This window comes from Phyllobates terribilis, unplaced genomic scaffold (assembly GCF_046119375.1).
Source record: "Phyllobates terribilis strain yellow unplaced genomic scaffold, ASM4611937v1 Scaffold_1__5_contigs__length_1240528914, whole genome shotgun sequence".
NCBI lineage: Eukaryota > Metazoa > Chordata > Amphibia > Anura > Dendrobatidae > Phyllobates > Phyllobates terribilis.
In genome coordinates this window covers 701,399,937-701,420,148 of record NW_027362761.1, presented here as the reverse complement: position 1 = coordinate 701,420,148, position 20,212 = coordinate 701,399,937, and the positions used below count along the sequence as shown (strand labels likewise).

The window sequence follows — 20,212 nt, the reverse complement described above, 5'->3', positions numbered from 1 at the left end:
CTACAATGAATGGCTGTGACGCATCAGGTTGAATGAGTATGGGTGCCGAGGCAAAACATTTTTTCAAGGAGGAGAAAGCTTGACAAGCCTTGTCAGACCACCTAGAAAAATCCGTCCCCTTTTTTGTCATGTCAGTGAGAGGTTTAACCATGGACGAGAAATTACGAATGAACTTCCGGTAATAATTAGCAAAGCCCAGGAAACGTTGTAGTGCCTTAAGATTCTCAGGCAGATCCCACTCAAGAACTGCCCGCACTTTCCCAGGGTCCATACGAAAACCAGACGCTGAAACCAGGAAACCTAAAAACTGGAGTTCCTGTACGGCGAACACACACTTTTCCCATTTAGCATACAGTTTATTATCCCACAAGATCTGTAACACCTGCCTAACGTGCTCCTGATGAGACACCAGATCAGGAGAGTAAATTAAGATATCATCCAGATATATGACAACAAACTGTCCAACCAGGCGGCGAAAAATGTCATTAACAAAGTGTTGGAACACCGCCGGGGCATAAGTCAGACCGAATGGCATGACAAGGTTCTCAATGCCCCTCCGGAGTGTTAAACGCCGTCTTCCACTCATCCCCCTCCTTCATTCTAATCAGATTGTACGCCCCCCTGAGATCCAACTTAGAGAACCATTTGGCGCCCACGATCTGATTAAAGAGATCGGGAATAAGTGGGAGCGGATACGGATCTCGGACCCTAATCCGATTAAGTTCACGGAAATCCAGGCAAGGGCGTAGGCCTCCATCCTTCTTCTTCACAAAGAAGAACCCCGCGGCCACCGGGGAAGATGAAGGTCTAATATGCCCCTTAGCCAGACTTTCAGAAATATAATCCTTCATGGCCTGCCTCTCAGGACCAGAAAGGTTATACAACCTAGATTTAGGTAACTTGGCCTCAGGGAGCAGTTTTACAGAACAGTCATACTCGCGATGAGGAGGTAGTTCCTGACACCCTTTCTCCGAGAATACATCCTCAAAGTCCACCAAAAATGGAGGTAAGACCCTAGGAGTGACAGCACCGACGACCGTATTCATGCAGTTTTTATTACAGAAATTACTCCATTGGCTTATCTCTCTGGATTGCCAATTAATAACCGGGTTATGCTTAGTTAACCAAGGAAAGCCCAACACTATAGGAGTGGGAAGACCCTCCAACACGTAGCAAGACAACAGTTCTTTATGTATCGCCCCCACTTGAAGTTTTACGTTATGCACAACATGCAAAAAACTTCCCTGACCGAGGGGCCTGGCATCGATCGAGAATATGGGGATGGGTTTAGCCAACTCACTCAAATGCATACCTTGAACCCAGGCAAACCGAGCGTCCACCAGATTAGCCCCGGCCCCACTATCTAAAAGAACAGATATCTTCTCAGTTCTCGTACCCACCACCACCTCTGCCGGTACGAGAAACTGAGATGACCCTAGGTACGAAATACCTACTCCCAGATTGCCGTCCACCACACAACCTGGGATTAAAAGTTTTCCGACGACTCTTTACTCTGCAAAGGACGGGATGGACACCCCCCAATAAAATGTCCCTTTCTCCCGCAGAAGAAACACCTTCCAGTCTTGTGGTGTGCCACCGGTCCCCTCCCCCGAAATGATGTCCCTCCTAATTGCATAGGCTCCTCTGGACTGACCAGGGGAACCACCATATGAGGGGACCTTGTAGGAGGTGGAGTCATCACAGGGGGTGGAGTTATCCCGCACCTCTCCCGAAGCCGTCTGTCAATGCGAATAGCAAGGGCCATAGCGGCTTCCAGGGACGCGGGAGAGTCATACTGTGCCAACACATCCTTTAATTTGTCGGATAAACCTTGACAAAACTGGCTCCTAAGAGCCGGGTCATTCCACTGGGTGTCAGTGGCCCACCTACGGAACTCCGAACAGAATTCCTCCGCCGGACGATCTCCCTGCTGGATCCTACGTAACTTAGATTCAGCAAGGGAGATCCGATCCGGGTCATCATATACAAGACCCAGAGCAGTAAAAAACCTATCCACTGACTGGAGAGCCGGGGAGCCCGGGGGAAGAGAGAACGCCCAAGATTGTGGGTCCCCTTGTAGGAGCGAGATGACATTTCCCACCCTTTGTTCTTCACTCCCCGATGACCGAGGCCGCAGCCGAAAGTACAACTTGCATTCCTCCCGGAAAACAAAAAACTTGTCCCGCCCCCCAGTGAACCTGTCAGGGAGATCTACTTTAGGTTCTGGTCCGGCTTGCTCCTGGGGATACAAAACCTTGGACCTAACGTCCGCCAGCTCCATGGACAAACTCTGCAACTGCCGAGCTAGACCGGCTACTGGATCCATGGTAGCTGGAGAAAATCTAAGTGGTCGGTGAAAATGTCACGCTGTCTCTGTGTACTGGAGGTAGGGGGCCTAAGCTGACCCTAAGCTGGGGCCCTGACTAATCCCTCTACCTGGAGGTACTGTTAAAGGTACAGAGGTCCAGGCCGCCAGCGTAACCCCTACCTCCTGAGGATCCCTGCACCTAAGTAATCTAGTCCTGAGAAGGACCCCGATCACAACAAAAGGGGACAGGTAATAATACGCCAACACTCAGTACTTAGACGAACGAGACAGTACAAGGGTAAAACCAAAACCACCTTGCATACAAAAACTACACAACAACAACAGAGGGAACACCAACGGGAAAGGAGATAAATGATAAAGCGAGGAAGGGAAAAACCACTCCAAATACACTTAGCTCTGAAACTCCAAATACCACGATCCGCTCTGTTAGTCTGCATGAAATGCTTTTACCGACAACTTCCCTAACAGATCAGCAGACATATGAAGGAATCTCACTACTGCAGAATTGATTGCAGCTGGGCGAGGCTGGACCTTGTCTAGCACAGAGAGAGAGAGTTAACTCCCTCACTGCCGAAAAGCACAAAGCACCAAAAACTCAGCTGCGAGAAGTCAGGCTGTGCAATCGTGACGATCTTCGTGGCGACACAACCATGACACTGGCAGACACCAGGGATTTTGCTTAGCTTTGGGCTGCTACAGCAACCATCAGCATTCTCAGAAGGCTGAAAGAGGGAGCGAGCCTCTGCCTCTTAAAAACAATAGCAGAATCTAAATGATTATCAGCAGCATCTAGAGGTTAAAAAGCCAGTGATCATTACTGGAACATACAGTGGGTACAGAAAGTATTCAGACCCGTTTAAATTTTTCACTCTGTTTCAGTGCAGCCATTTGGTAAATTCTAAAAAGTTCATTTTTTTCTCATTAAAGTACACTCTACACCCCATCTTGACTGAAAAAAACAAAATGTAGAAATTTTTGCAAATTTATTAAAAAAGAAAACTGAAATGTCACATGGTCATAAGTATTCAGGCCCTTTGCTCAGTATTGAGTAGAAGCACCCTTTTGAGCTAGTACAGCCATGAGTCTTCTTGTGAATGATGCAACAAGTTTTTCACACCTGGATTTGGGGATCCTCTGCCATTCTTCCTTGCAGATCCTCTCCAGTTCCGTCAGGTTGGATGGTGAACGTTGGTGGACAGCCATTTTCTGGTCTCTCCAGAGATGCTCAATTGGGTTTAGGTCAGGGCTCTGGCTGGGCCAGTCAAGAATGGTCACAGAGTTGTTCTGAAGCCTCTCTTTTTTATTTTAGCTGTGTGCTTAGGGTCATTGTCGGAAGGTGAACCTTCGGCCAAGTCTGAGGTCCAGAGCACTCTGGAAGAGATTTTCATCCAGGATATCTCTGTACTTGGCCGCATTCATGTTTCCTTCAATTGCAACCAGCCGTCCTGTCGCTGCAGCTGAATAACACCCCCATAGCATGATGCTGCCACCACGTTTCACTGTTGGGATTGTATTGGGCAGATGATGAGCAGTGCCTGGTTTTCTCCACACATACTGCTTAGAATTATCACCAAAAAGTTTTATCTTCGTCTCAGACTAGAGAATCTTATTTCTCATAGTCTGGGAGTCCTTCATGTGTTTTTGAGCAAACTCTATGCGGGCTTTCTTATATCTTGCACTGAGGAGAGGCTTTCGTCGAGCCACTCTGCCATAAAGGCCCGACTGGTGGAGGGCTGCAGTGATAGTTGACTTTGTGGAACTTTCTCCCATCTCCCTACTGCATCTCTGGAGCTCAGCCACAGTGATCTTGGGGTTCTTCTTTACCTCTCTCACCAAGGCTCTTCTCCCACGATTGCTCAGTTTGGCTGGACGGCCAGGTCTAGGAAGACTTCTGGTGGTCCCAAAATTCTTCCATTTAAGTATTATGGAGGCCACTATGCTCTTAGGAACCTTGAGTAATGCAGAAATTCTGTTGTAACCTTGGCCAGATCTGTGCCTCGCCACAATTCTGTCTCTGAGCTCCTTGGGCAGTTCCTTTGAGCTCATGATTCTCATTTGGTCTGACATGCACGGTGAGCTGTGAGGTCTTGTATACACAGGTTTGTGCCTTTCCAAATCAAGTCCTATCAGTTTAATCAAACACAGCTGGACTCCAATGAAGGAGTAGAACCATCTCAAGGAGGATCACAAGGAAATGGACAGCATGTGACTTAAATATGAGTGTCTGAGCAAAAGGTCTGAATACTTATGACCATGTGATATTTCAGTTCTTTTTTAATAACTTTGCAAAAATGTCTACATTTCTGTTTTTTTCCGTCAAGATGGGGTGCAGAGTGTACTTTAATGAGAAAAAAAAATGAACTTTTAAAATTTACCAAATGGCTGCAATGAAACAGAGTGAAAAATTTAAAGGGGTCAGAATACTTACCGCACCCACTGTATGGTGGCTGTTGCACAAGTGTGTCGACTGTAGTATACAGCTCACACGCTCTGCTTCCTGAAATGTCATTGGGGTGTGATTTCCATATTTCTCAGTGACTATAAAAGGCAGCGCTGAGAAATAAGAACCCTTAAAAGGGAAGGTACCGTGATTCTTATTGTTGTATTAATAATTATTGATTATATAATCAATTATTTTTAATACAAAAGTTAATTAACGACTTTAATAGTTTTTTATTTATTAATTTTTACTTCAGCCACTGGGGGCTGCCATTTACATTTGGGGGTGTGTAAGCGTCTGAGCACGACACTTACACATCTCAAATACAGAATCCCCTGGGCATAGGAGTCTGTGGTCGCCATCCAACCGCATCTCTTGTATTAAGGCTGCTGCTCCTGCCTCTAGCTATGACATGGGCACGTTCCCTTTGCTGTCAAGATCACAGCTGTGGGAGGAGACCGCGGCCATTTTGTTGTATAAGCAGGTATAGTGGTAAAATTTATTTCATACGACTTGCATTTGTGAAGAAATATTGGAAATTTGGCGAAAATTTTGCAATTTTCAAACTTTAAATTTTCATACCCTTAAAGGTTTTTGTCCCACGAACAAAAGTTCATTTTAATCAATGGTTGTGTCTGACTGTGCAGGAACATGGATTGATCATACCACAGTTCCTGGGCAGGGGAGGAATTAAAAGAAAGTATACAGACATTACAGCAGGGGATCACAGCTGATTCTTTCCTTGAAGCAAAACATTGTTTAAAAAACAGGCAGGGAAATGTTTTACCTCACAGAAAGAATCAGCTGTGATCCCGTGCTGTAATGTCTGTATACTCTTTTGCTTCCTCCCCTGCCCAGAAGCTGGTCAGACACAGCCATTACACAGGGAAACATTTATAAGAGGAACATTTTATTTAAAACACATCGAATTGTGGAAGTTATCATTATTCCAAGATCTATTGATTAAAATCAACTTTCATTTGTGGGAAAACCTCTTTAAATCAGAGAGATGTGTCAATAATAAAATTCTTGTGGGAAATAAAATTTCCCACGTCTTCTTAGCATCAGCACAATTTTGGAACCAAATATTTTTTGTTAGGCAGTTCTAAAAGGTTAAAAGTTGACCAGCGATTTCTCATTTTTCCAACAAAATTTTAAATTTTTTATTTTTTTTTTAAGGGACCACATCACATTTGAAGTGACTTTGAGGGGTCTAGATGACAGAAAATACCAAAAAGCTGCACCACTCAAGGTGCTCAAAACCACACAAGAAGTTTATTAATCCTTCAGGTGCTTCACAGGAAATTTTGGAATGTGGAAGAAAACAATGAACATTTAACTTTTTTTTCACAAAAATGTTACTTTCACAAGGCTAACAGGAGAAAATGGACCCCCAAATTTGTTGTGCAATTTCTCCAGAGTACTCCAACACCCAATAGGAAAACTACTGCTTGAGTGCACGGCAGAGCTTGAAAGGGAAGAAGCGCCGGAATAAATAGATGCCATATCGCGTTTGTGGAGCCCCTGATGTGCCTCAACAGTGGACCCCCCCAAAAGTGACATCATTTTGGAAACTAGACTCCTCAGGGAACTTGTATAGATGTGTGGTGAGCACCTTGAACCACCCCCCCCTCCCCGGTACTTCACAGAGGATTATAACTTTGAGCCATGAGGAGGAAATTAAAATAAATAAAAAAAATGTATTTATATATTTATATTATATATATATATATATATATATATATATATATATATATATATATATATATATATCACAATTTTTCCAATGTTTTTTAGCCTCAAATTTTGCATTTTCACAAGAGTAACAGGAGAAAACGGACCCCAAAATTTGTTGCGCAACTTCTTTTGAGTACGCAGATACCCCCATACGTGGTCGAAAACTAATTTTGAGTCAAAGTGCAAAGCTCAGAAGGGAAGAAGCGCCTGTTAGAACCCTCCTATTTGTTTTTTCCATCATGTGTTTTGCGGTCACGTGACCATCTGCCTTTATATTCCAGCTCCACCCTTTTGGCTATGCTGGACTTCAGTGTTGTTTGACTGTTTTGCTATCCAGGTGCTTCTGTGCCTATCTCTGTCAGTTTTCTTGGTCCTTCTGGGACCTCTAGTACCTTTTTGTCAGTTTATCTTTTTGTGTTCTGCAACAACTTCTCTGTTTAGGAGGTGTCCCATTTTTGTTCCAGTCCTTAGTTCTTTTAGGGACCCCTTCCCTTTTTGCTATAGGTCTTCGTTCAGACTAGCCGAGGACTAAGGCGGGTCTGTTCGCTAGGAACAGGCAGTCCGCTACATCGTAGGGATTCAGCTTAGTCTTACTGTAGGGATAGCTTTCCCCCATCTTTCCTTAGTACTTGTTGCAGATCATAACAGCGACTTATTGGAGTTTAGATTTTGCTGGACTGGTTTGACGGTGGTAGAGCCCCTGAGGTGCCAGATCAGCCAAACTCCCCATAAGTGACCCCATTTTACAAACTACACCTCTCAATGAATTTATCTAGGGTTGCAGTGATCATGTTGACACCACAGGCGTGTCATAGCATTTCATCCCATTGGGCAGTAAAGAAAAAATAAATTTTTTACCGCTAAAATTTTGTTTTAGCCCCAGATTTTACATTTTCACACTGGGAAAAGGGTAAAAATGGCACCAAAATTTGTCCCACAATTTCTGCTGAATGTAGAAATACCCCATGTGTGGCTGTGCAGTACTGCTTAGCCATACAGCGAAACTTGGGAGGGACGGAGCGCTTTTTGCCTCCTGGAGCTCAGATTTTCCTAGAATAGTTTGCAGACTCCATAGACAGAGCCCCAAGGGCTAGAAGAGCAGAATCCCCCTCAATGACCCTATTTTGGAAATTATACCTCTTTGTGAATTTATAAACTGCTGTAGTGACGAATTTGACTCCATGGGTGTTTTCCAGAAACAAGCAGCAGTGGATGTAGCTGAGTGAAAATTGCAAACTACCATTGTAGTGACCGTTGTGCCCAGCTCCTGCTTCTGGAGACACGGACCCCTAAATTAGGCGGGCTCTCATCGCTACAGAAATGCCAAACATGTGGACGCTAAATGTGGTTTAGGCACACTATGGAGCTCAGAAGGGAGAGGGGCATTTGGATTTTGGAGTGCAGAAGTCGCTGGATTTCTTTTTGAGGGCGAGGAACCATTTAGCTTTTCCAGAGCCTTTGTGCTACCAGTAACGTGAAAGCCCCTATATTTCCGTTACAGAGGAAGTCCAGGCTGCAGCTGATCCCCGACTTCCTTTCCATGTTCAATCTGTAATTAGGCGGAAACAGTGATGCCAGAGCTGATTGGACTTTAAGCACCACGTGTCATTCCACCGCACCAGAGCTCCGGGACCGAGCGTGCAGACACCTCTGGAACAGCGCAAGCATGGGAGGAGAGTATAGGCTTTTTTATTTTATCGGGGCCTAACAATTAATTCATGAAGGGGTTGTCCTAGTAGTGGACAACCCCTTTAAGCTGTGAGACAAGCATTTTTCTGTCCAAGGGGGCTGCACAGCAACGTGGGCTGCAGATTGTGCACCCTTGCTCCAAATAGTAACACGGACTGTCGGCGGCCTGCTCATAGCTGTGAACTGGAGAACAATGTCCAGCACAGTAGAACATAATGTGAATCTACAGCACTTGCTCTGTCTCCTAATGATGAGCAGCACAGACCTCGGCCAGTCCTTCCTGCCAACACAATATTATTATTATTTTAGAATAAGGGATTTCATCTCATCACACGGTAGAGAACAATCAATTGTTTTGAAGGAAAGAGTGGGTTGAGGAGGGGGCTACATTTTCATTGCCTTACCTAGAAATCCAGCCACCATTTTGCTGCTCTTTGCCATGTTCATTTCCAATATGAAGTCAGCATGAGTGTCGAACCCAAGTAACCTGCTTTTCTCTTCACGGAGCTTTAAAAGTTCTCGAAGAAGATTATTGTTCTCCTATTGAAGTCAATTACAACAATATAACCAACATGCCAATGTAAAGACTAAAAGGGGCAGTCCCATCTCCAAGATCTCATACCAATATGTAGTAAATACCTCCAATTAGAAATGTAGTATAGTTTGTCTGATAAGCTACGTCACTTACTCCATGTGCAGGCCATTGCTGTAGCTTAGATATCCATAGTTAAGACCACTTGTATAGTGACAGTTGGTTACAACCACTAGCAACTATGGATACCTAAGCTATTGCAATGCCCTGCACATGGGGTAAACAACATAGCGAATCAGAAGAACTATACTATATTTCTAATTGGAGGTATTTGCTATTATTATTACACCTACTACATATTGGGATAGGATCTTGGAGATGGGAATACAGCTTTAAGCAGGAAATGTTCATACCTCCTTGCAGCGAGAGTTGAAAGCCAATTCTAGCTTTTGCCTAGTCTCCGGAACAAAACATTTTTTCATCAAAGGGAAATAATGAGGATATTTTAAGGTTACTTTTAATTTGCCATCCCCTGCTTTCTCCAGAGAGTTCAAGAAATCATCAGGAAGGCCTCCTGTAAGTCAGTGAAGTAATATAAATTGAGTGCTACCAAGGAAAGAAAAAGTTCTTACAGGAAAGCTGAACATATTCTGCAAAATCTAGTATAAAACTACAGGTAAATTAAGCAATTTGTATTCTATAAGAACAGATATATAATTATCTCATTTACTTTAGATAATCTTCGATTACTAAGAACTTTTCATAAATATTTGTAATAGCTTAAAGGGAACCGGTCATGTCCTGTGTAGCATCTAAACTGCCCCCATAGCGTGCATCACTAAGACGCTTTTTAATTTAAATCGGTGCTAATATCCTGAGTATAAAACACTATGTCCTTATATCCTACCTGCTCGTTCAGTCACAGGGGTGTGATCCTCGCAGTCAGTCAGGGCTGGCGCTGCCCACGCATTTGAATTCTGCTCCCGGCTCACGCTGAAGTATGGGGCGCTTGTGCACTAGGTCATGGCCAGGAAAGCTTGTAGTGCTGGGAGCCGCGCATGCGCTGTGACGAGTGGGCAGCGCCAGCCCTGACTGAATGCCAGGATCACACCCCTGTGACTGAACAAGCAGGTAGGATATAAGGACATAGTGTTTTATACTCAGGACATTAGCGCCGATTTAAATTAAAGAGCGTGTTAGTGATGAACATTGCATCACTAACAACGCTATGGGGGCAGTTTAGATACTACACAGGACATGACAGGTTCCCTTTAATACCTGCTGGGGTTCATTACCATAAACATCTGAAACATGACTTGTCACTCAAGATTAGTGTTAAAGTACTTAAAGGGGTTTTCCCACAAAGTTGATTTTAATCAATAGATCTTGGAATTATAAAAATTTCTCCTTTCTTAATCTGACCATGCAAATAAGATAGATGACAGCCAAGCACTCACTTAGTTACTGGCTCTCTCTCCCAACTACCCCATACAGATGAATGAACTGGGTTGAGCATTCATGCATTATTCATGGGAAAGCAGCTGCCAAAAACTCTGGCAGTGGCTCATCTCCAGAAAGACATGCCCGTCTGTCGAGAGCACTGAAAGGTCCCCATACACAGACTATTTACCCATCCAACGAATATTGGCTTGGTCATGCTGACTTTAGTCTAATGAATATGGGGTCCTTTACTTACTAGTGCACCAGAACTGCTCTTTCTAATGAAACTTGGGATGGGAAGTTTCATCAGTTCGAAACAGGACCATAATGTAGCGACCTGAAGAGACCTAGTAAAACTTGGATTCTGCAATGCTCGATGAGGACGCGAGTTACTTCTACTATTGTTTCTATTTTTATTACTAGTCTGTGCTCACCAAAAAATAGTTTTTGCCCTGGACAACATCTTGAATAAACTATTGCATCTTATTCAGTCATGGTGTGAAAAATCGAAACACTCTCTGATACAAATTTGCGCTCTGGTCTAAATGCATGAAACCAGATCATAAATCTGCCCAGAGGTTGGGTAAAGAAAACGCCCAACCTGTAACAAGCTATCAATCATTTGCATGATGGTGAATATAAAGACAGTGGGCCAGTCTCCGTGACAAAATGTCACTGTAGAAACGTTCCCTCTTCCATTATATGCAGTTAACTTACACTGGCTGAACTGTGGATTATGCATTTCTTATTTTATTAACACTTAGACTCACCTAGTTCTTCCCTGGAGAACATTAAAAATGTAATATCTTCATTCAAATTTTTACTGAAATCAATGGATAGTGTACTAATTTTTTTTTTAATGTCCTTAATTTTCTGGAAAAAAAAGTGATAAAAATATTTAATGAGAAATCTGCTATGTTAAAAACATTTTATGAATAATTCGAAACTTTTTTGTATTTTAGTGTTCACATGCATTATTTAACCCCTTAATGACCACATATTTACAGCATGTGATCACCGCAGGTACAGTTGAAACCAGAAGTTTACATACACTATATAAAAAGAAACATATGCATGTTTTTCTCAATATCTGATATGAAATCAGAATAAACCTTTCCCGTTTTAAGTCAATTAGGATTACCATCATTTTTTCAAGAAACGTACACCTATTCAGCTTTTAATGGACATTGAGGGGCCTATATACTGAAAACTCCCCCAAAGTGATACCATTTTAAAAAACGCACCCATCAAATAGTGCTGTCAGGAAATGTTTTAACCGTTCAGGTGCTAGACAAGAAATAATGCCAAGTGGTATAAAAAAATAAATTGTAATTAGGACTCTAAAATGTTGCTTTAGCCCCAATTTCACTATTACAAGTGTTAGCACAAGAAAATGGACCCCACAGTTTGTTACCGATTTCTTTCTGAACACGCAGATACCCCACATGTGGTCAGAAACCTCTGTTTGGAAGGGAAGAAGCACTATCTGACTTATGGAACACAAATTTAGCTGAAATAGATTGCGCGCACCATGTCGCTGTTGCAGGGCCCCTAAAGGTGCCTTAATAACAGAAACCCCAAACAATTGACTACATTTTGGAAACAACCACCCTATAGGATTTTATCCAGTATAGTGAGCATTTTTAACCCACAGGTACTACACAGAACTTGAAATCATTAATGCGTCATATTGAAAATATATATATATTTTTTCTTCACAAAAATGTTGCTTTAGCACCAAATTTTTCACTTTAGCAAGAGTTAAACATAAAAAAGTGGACCCCATAGTTTGCTACCTACTTTCTTCTGAGCATGGCAATACCCCACATGTAGTCAAAAAGCTGTTTCGTCACACGAAAGGGCTTGGAAGGGAATAAGCAACTTTTGGTATTTGGAATGTAAATTTGGCTGGAATAGATGATTGAAGACAGCATGTCTCAGTTGTAGAGCCTGTGAGGTACCAAAACAGCAGAAACCGCCACAAAGTGAACACATTTGGGTAACTAAACCCATCAAGGAATTAATCTAGGGCTGTGTTGAACATTTTGAACCCATATGCGCGTCACAGAACTTTTTAAAACCTGGATACAAATACAAAAATTTATTTGTTTCCACCGTGTTGTTTTAGCCCCAAATTTTTAAATTTTCATAATGGATAATGGAACCCATAATTTGTTACACAATTTCTCCCGAACATGAAGATACCCCATATGTGGTGAAAAACTGCTGTTTGGGCACATGGCAGGGCTTGGAAAGGAAAGAGCAGAATTTGATTTTTAAGCGTAAATTTGTCTGTGTCAGATGTGGCCCTACTAACATCTGGTTTCTAATATATGTGCAGCTGTGTTAAGCTGTGAACTTGGGAAAAGCTGTCAGACTGAATAACAGTTATCTCACAAAGAGTGCAGTTTTTGCAGGATATTTTCTGTATAGTTCCATTCACCACTGATTTTTCTTTTTTAAGTTGCAGTGGCATGTTGGGTGTACTGCTGATTCCGTCCAGAATTGGTGGGTTGGCTGCCTGTTATCTTGTGTGGAATCCGTCATTACCTTCCATCTGATTAGGATGTATTAGTGAGTGTTGGGGAGAGCCGCCCAGGAGCAGGGGCACCACAGGCGTTTCAAGAGGGTGCCAACCTAAGCAGACAGGTTAGGGACAAAATTAGGGGTAAGTATAGGGCTATTGTTTCCCCCTCCCCCAACTAGATCACCCCATTTGGGGGGCTTTTTGGATATGGTTAACTATTTTTTAAGGGAATTTTTCTGTATTGCTTTAATTTTTTATTTGATACTAATAAACAGTAGGTTTACCAGTAGGACACCTTCCTGACCAAAACAATTTTTTTTTTTGTTCAATTCTGACCACTGTCACTTTATTAGGTAAAAATTCTTGAACGCTTTAACTAATCCCAGTGATTCTGAGATTGTTTTTTGTTGACATACTGTACTTCATGATAGTGGTAAAAATTATTCAATATGACTTGCGTTTGTGGAAAAAAAACCAAATTTGGCAAAGATTTTACAATTCTCAAACTTTTAATTTTTATGCCCTTTAAAAGGCTTGTCCACTACTTTATATGATCCCCCAATTTATTCCCCCGGGCCCATAAGTGTTTCTCCTAATACCTTGTGGTGCCTTTTCTGTCTGTGAGCGGCGCCATCACTGGCCGCTCACAGGCATCACGTGACCTCCCGTTTGGAGAGCCCCTGATGTGCTTAAACAGTGGAAACCCCCCACAAGTGACATCACTTTGGAAACTAGACCCCTCCGGGAACTTATCTAGATGTGTGGTGAGCACCTTGAACCCCCAGATGCTTTACAGAAGTTTAAGTTGGGCAGTGGGAAAAAAAAAAAAAAAAACACAACTCATTTTTCTGACAAAAATGTTCTTTTGCCCCAATTTTTATTTTTTATTTTTACAAGGGTAAAAGGAGACCACTCTACCCCAAAATTTGTTATGCAACTTCTCCTGAGCACGCAAATATCTCACATGTGGTCGAAAACTACTTTTGAGGCACAGTACAAAGCCCAGAAGGTAAGAAGCGCCATATTGGAGTTCAGATTTTGCAGGACTGGTTTGAGGCTGCCATGTCACATTGGTAGAGCCCATGAGGTGCCAGAACAGCAGAACCCCCCCCCCCCCATAAGAGACCCCATATTGCAAACTACACCTCTCAATGAATTAATCTAGGGATGCAGTGATCATATTGACACCACAGGTGGGTCAAACAATTTTATGCCATTGGGCAGTGAAGAAAAAATACCACCAAAATGGTTTTAGCCCCAGATTTTACATTGTCACACTGGGAAATGGGTAAAAATGGCACCAAAATTTGTCCCCTAATTTCTGCTGAACATAGAACTACCCCATATGTGGCTGTACACTACTGCTTAGCCACACGGTGAGACTCGAGAGGGACGGAGCACTTTTTGCCTCCTGGAATGCAAAGTTTCCTAGAATAGTTTGCGGACTCCATATACACAGCCCCCAAGTACTAGAAAAGCAGAATACCCCCTCAAGTGACCCAAGTTTGGAATTAATACCCTTTTGTGAATTTATCTACTGAATTTAACTCCATGGGTGTTTCCAGAAACAAGCAGTAGTGGATGATGCGTAGTGAAAATTGCAAATTGCCGATGTAATGACCAGTACTTTGTAGTGCCCATACTTCTGGAGACATGCACCCGTAAATTAGGCGGGCTCTCATCACTACAGAATTGCCCAACATGTGGACGCCAACTACGGTTTAGGCACACTGGGGCTCAAAAGGAATAGGGGAAATTGCAAGCGCAGAATTTGCTGGTTTTCTTTTGGGGGGGGCGAAGGGCCATAGTGCTTTTCCAGATCCTTTGTACTGCCAGTAACATGGAAGCCACAGATGACGGACCTGAGTGGGGACTTGCTTTTTCTGTGGACTGAGATGAAGCTTTTATTGGGAATATTTTACATAACATTTTGGATCACATTTACCCTGCGCTCTACGCTGAGCACTTAGTTTGGGATTTCCATCCAAATATCCGAGTGACGTGATTCAAATAAAACCCCTGAGGGATCCATTCACTATAATGAGGCAGCAGAGTTGGACTCCATCTGGCCTCTGTTTAGCGGTGTCCTTTTCAGAAGTGCACAAAACTTTGGTGGATCACGGACACCGTGGGATCACAGGTCAGATGGCGTCCACAGTGTCCCTATCTGCCTCATTCTAGAGGATCTTTCGCCAGGGGTTCCGTCTGAATCACGCATTTCAGACTTACCCTGGTGTAAGCGCTAAGGGTAGAGCGCAGGATAAATGTGAGCTGAGCCATACTGCGATCTTTGGAGGGCAGAATGAACAAATCAGCAGCAGGTGAAGAATTGGTTTTATTTATTTTTTACGCCGTTCCTAGTGTGGTATAAGTGATTAGACGACTTTATTCTTCGGGTTGGTGCGATTACAGCAATACCAGATTTATATTTTTTTTTTTCTGTTTGGTCGCTGTCACACACTAAAAGACGCTTTGTAGTGCAAAAACACATTTTTTCAACCCGATATTTAAACAGCTATAACTTTTCCTTATTTTGTCTGACAGGGACATGTAGGGGGAGAAGTCTTGCTTTTTGTGGAACGAGATTTTTTTTATAGGTACCATTTTCGGGCACATGACATCTTTTGATCGTTTTCTATTTTGATTTTTGGGAGGCAGAACGAACAAAAACCAGCAATTCAGGAATTTTTTTTTTTTTTATGCCATTCTGAAGGTAAAATTGATGAGGCAACTTTATTCTTCAGGACAGTACGATTACAGCAATACCACACTTATAAAATAGTTTTTAATGTGGAAAAGTGACAAAACCTAAAAAAACTATATAACAAATAAAAAAAAATAAAAAAATTATTTTTACATTACTTTATTCTGAGAGCTATAACTTTATTTTTCCGCTGACTGAGCTGTATGGCGACTTGTTTTTTGCGGGAAAAGTTTTCAGCAATACCATTTTTATTTACATTAGTCTTTTTTTATTATGTTTTATTCCACTTTTTAATTCGGCAGTATGATAACGCATAGTTTTTTGCCTCTTTTTTTTACGGTGTTCACTGAAGGAGTTAACCAGTGGGACAGTTTTATAGGTTGGGTCGTTCCGGACATGGCAATACCAATTGTGTGTACTTTTTTTTTTCTTTACATAAAAAATATGAATCCAATAAATAATTATTTTTTTTGTTCTTTATTTGGGGATTTTTTATATTTTTATTATTTTTTTTACATTGTTTCAGGATGGGACATCACATTTCCCTGCCCTGATCTGATTCTCTGCAATGCTTCTGCACTGCAGTGCATCAGAGCAGCGTATCACAGGCAGGCAGTGTCAGCTCCTGCTTTTTCGTCACCATATTCCGAGAGCTGTAACTTATTTTTTCAGATTTTTCAGACGCAGGATGAACAAAAGACCAGCAATATAACTATTGTTTTTCCATTTTTTTTTTTTTTTTCTTCACGGCTTACCATGCGGTAAAATTAATAAGACAGATTTGTTCTTTGGGTCAGTACGATTACAAAAAATTTTTTTTTTTTTTTTTTGCAGATTTTCTTCGCCATATTCTGAGAGCTGTACCTTTTTTTCTTCATTTTTTTACAGCGTTTGTCATACAGAATAAAGAAAGTGACCGTTTTATATATCGGACCGTTACGGATGTAGCGATACCAATGTGTACTTTTGTTTATTTTTGTTTTAACACAAACACTGAGTTTTTAGTGGTGGAATGAGTCTGCTATTTGAGTGTGGGTTTTTTTTTTTTTCCACACATTTTATTTTTTTTGCTTAGTCCCACTGCGTGACATGAATATTTTTTACTTTGATCACTGATCTCATGCATTACAGTACTCGTCTCACTGACTTTGCCTGTTGGACTCTGCTTATGGCAGGATCTAACAGGCCACAGTACTATGGGGACATCAGATGACCTCGGGGTACCATGTTAACTATTGGCACCCACGATGACGATCGGGGTTGGGGGGGGGCAAACTGTGTCTGAGGGGGGTCTTTTAACACCTTTTTAACCACTTAGATGACACTCCCGTGACTGACAGCGTTATTTAAGGGGTTAATAGGCCCAAAAACGGTCAGGACCAATGCTGGACGGTGTCACCCGCAAGATTTTTGCTCGCTGTGGGTGCTACACACTTAATCCTCATTTTAAAAAAACGGCACTGATGATTAAGGTCCCTTAACAGCTACCGGTTTTTATGTGCATCAGCGGTCGTTAGTGGGTTAATAGCACTTTATTTCCTGAACTCCACCCGGCAGGTGGCAGTAAAACGTAGGGAGAAAGTATAGACACCGGTGAATGGAAACTACAAGAGCTATAAAACTCATTTAACACAGTTTCCGTTCACCATCAGCACATACATTAACTTTCATGGTTACCCAGAGAGTGAAGAATGGCAAATATTGCCTTGCAATATATACATTGGGGTATATATTTTAATGTATTCATGGAGACCATGCACCATATTTTCCATCAGGAACACAGGTGCCTGAAAAAATGACAGTCATAGCATAGCTAAATAATCACACTGTCCAAAAACACTGAGTAGCCAGTTTTCCCCATAACTGCTAGGCATGCTGCACAGTAGGGTACTAAAGATAAATCCTCCAATGTGTTATTGTGAAGATGGTAGGCACTTCTGCTGCCATTTGTGAATATTAAGAAATCGCTAGTACAAGAGGATAAAGCAAAAAAGTCTGTATGTGTTATATTGGTTCCATGAGGATTTAAACACTTCTGGTTAACTCGGGCAAACGGCACTCTTCTTTTGGTCAAGTTAGGTTCTTTACTGTATACATCCCCTTCTTGTGTAACGGGAAGAAATCTTACCTGTTGTTTCTCTGGGGAAAGGTTTAAGCCATTCCTCTGACCTAATTTAATGAGCCTTTCCAAGAGCCTCTTTGCCTCTGGTTTCAAAGTATCAGGAGGTAACAGGATCTGTAAAAATACAGCTAAATGTCTTATGTATACAATTCTGTAAATCAGATAAATGGAACACAAATTCCTGCAATAAGTCTGCCACATGTGAATATAGCCTTCAACCAATTAAGAATCAGAAAATTATGCATGTATGATGGTTATTCTAATATCATAGAACTTACAATGTGCTATAAAAATGAAAGGAAATTGTGTGTAGGTAGATGACTTTATGGACATATGTTCATGTCATAGCTGTCAAAATACATTTTTGTGCCTGCCATTTACCAATATACACACCATTTTATTATTAGGGTACAGATGTTGGATCATTATTGCTATAGTCTTTTTATTATTGCATTAGAGCAGACATAACGAGTTCTACCCAGAGTTTAATGATCGCTTAGGGCCCAACCACTGGAAGCCCCGGCCGTCCCAAGAGCGGGACTCTGGAACCCGCAAACCAGGCTCAGCGGGCCGGTCTAGAATAGAGCAGAGGTGCACCTGCTCAACCTCCGGTCTAATCATTCTATTCTATATGACTGAAGGAAACAGCCAAATAATGTCAATTCATATAATTGTAGAAAAAAGGTCTATGCCTCACCGTGTTATTTCATACTGAAGCTGTTCACAGTATTGTGCTGCCACTCCAGGAAGAACCGCTGATCCACAGTGAAATGAATGAAGAACGGCAACTTAATAAAATCTTCAAGTCTTTATTTCAAAATATAAAAATTCATGATTTTAAGTAGAATACAACTAAGACGCGTTTCTGGCATGAACTGCCATTCATCACTGAACCACATGACAAGAAATTTAAAAAAAACAAAAAACAATGACCATGAAACCACACGGATGAGAAATAATTACATATGCACAATTTATATATTATACAAATGAATATTGAAATATTTCAGTGTTTAAATCATTGGTATATACCGTATATTCCGGCGTATAAGACGACTTTTGAAGACTGAAAAATCTTCTGTCTAGTCTGGGGTCGTCTTATACGCCGGTAATGCTTTTGAACTTTCAGAAATTGACATGCGGGGATACTCTGGGGGTGTTAATAAGCTGCCGTGGCCGTATCCCTGCCATGTCGGAGTTAATATAAGGTGGAGGGAGTTAAAATACGGCGGCGGTAGGTCCAGACAGTCAGCGCTTCTGTGCTGAAACTGACACATCGCTGCGTATTCCCAGCTCCGGACACAGCGCAGGACTTCTGTGCCGACAGCTTTCACTTGTCACAGAAGCGCTGCGCTGTGTCCGGAGCAGGGAAGTTCGCATCGCTTCTGTGACAATATATGAAAAGCCGGCAATTCAGCAGCGGCATAAGCCGGCACCCGACAATTTAGAATAGAAAGAATAGAGCATCACACATAGATTAGATAGATAGAAACATGTCAGTCACATATATATGAAGTACAGTGACAGTGTTGCTTACTGTACTTGTCATTTAGTGTAAAGGATTTATTAAAACAAATAATAGTGTTTTCATGCACCGTCTCTTTAAAAAAGCCGGCCGGCAATTCAGCATCTGTACCCGACAATTTATAACAGACAGAATAGAGCTTCACACATAGATTAGATAGATAGAAACATGTCAGTCACATATATATGAAGTACAGTGACAGTGTTGGTTACTGTACTTGTCATCTAGTGTTAAAATAAAGGATTTATTTAAAAAAAAATTGGTGTGGGGTTCCCCTTAATTTTAGGCTCTAGCGGAGGTTAAGCAGACGGCTGGGGCAAATGTTTGAAGCCTGGGAAGGGGGTAATACCCACGGAGCTTCCCAGGCTACTAATATCAGCCCCCAGCTGAATACCTAGCCTTTACTAGCTATTAAAATGGGGGACCCCCCAAAAAAAATGACGTGGGGTCCCCCCTAATTTAATAGCTAGCAAAGGCTAGGCAGACAGCTGGGGGCTGATATTAATAGCCCAGGAAGGGAGCCATGAATATTGGCCCCCTCCCAGGCTAGAAACACCAGCCGTCAGCCGCCCCAGAAATGGCGCATCCATAGGATGCGCCAATTCTGGCACTTAGCCTCGCTCTTCCACGCTGCCCTGGTGCGGTGGCAGGGGGTAATAGGGTTGGGGTTGATGTCAGCTTATAATGCCAGCTGACATCAAGCCCAGGTTAGTAATGGAGAGGCGTCTATAAGACACCCCCATTACTAACCCCATAGTAAAAGTTAAAAAAAACACAAACACCCAGAATAAAGTCCTTTAATTGAAATAAAGACACAATTCTTTATTGTTCTAAATTAAACCATACTTACCATCACGCCCATTCCAGCTGAAGCCAACGATCTCCTGCAATAAAAGAAAAATAATAAACCAACATCATCCTTACCTTTCCATGGTTCCCACGACAGCTTCAGCTCTGCTACATCGAGATGACAGGCTGGACCGCAGCAGAACGCTGCCATCCAGCCTGTCATCCCACAGACACTGAGAAGCGCAGGCATGCTTGCGCTCTGCAGTGTCTGGCTGTGACGGCATCCAGATGAGCCGACAATGAACTCAGCTCACCTCCTGGACGTCCGTCACTGACAGCGTGGGAAACTTCTACTGCGCATGCGGGGAGCAGGAGAAT

General features: G+C 42.2%; 1 protein-coding gene across 2 annotated transcripts in view; it reads right to left on the bottom strand.

Annotated features, from left to right (window-relative positions):
• Window positions 1–20,212, bottom strand: part of THOP1 (thimet oligopeptidase 1) — a 182,877-nt gene that overhangs the window by 55,323 nt on the left and 107,342 nt on the right. For both annotated transcript variants that reach the window (XM_073685650.1, XM_073685640.1), the window contains 4 exons: window positions 17,527–17,634; window positions 10,938–11,040; window positions 9,141–9,301; window positions 8,600–8,735 (listed from right to left, as the gene is read on the bottom strand). In XM_073685650.1, coding sequence (XP_073541751.1) covers window positions 8,600–8,735; window positions 9,141–9,301; window positions 10,938–11,040; window positions 17,527–17,634 — 508 coding nt within the window. The remainder of the gene's footprint in view (window positions 1–8,599; window positions 8,736–9,140; window positions 9,302–10,937; window positions 11,041–17,526; window positions 17,635–20,212) is intronic.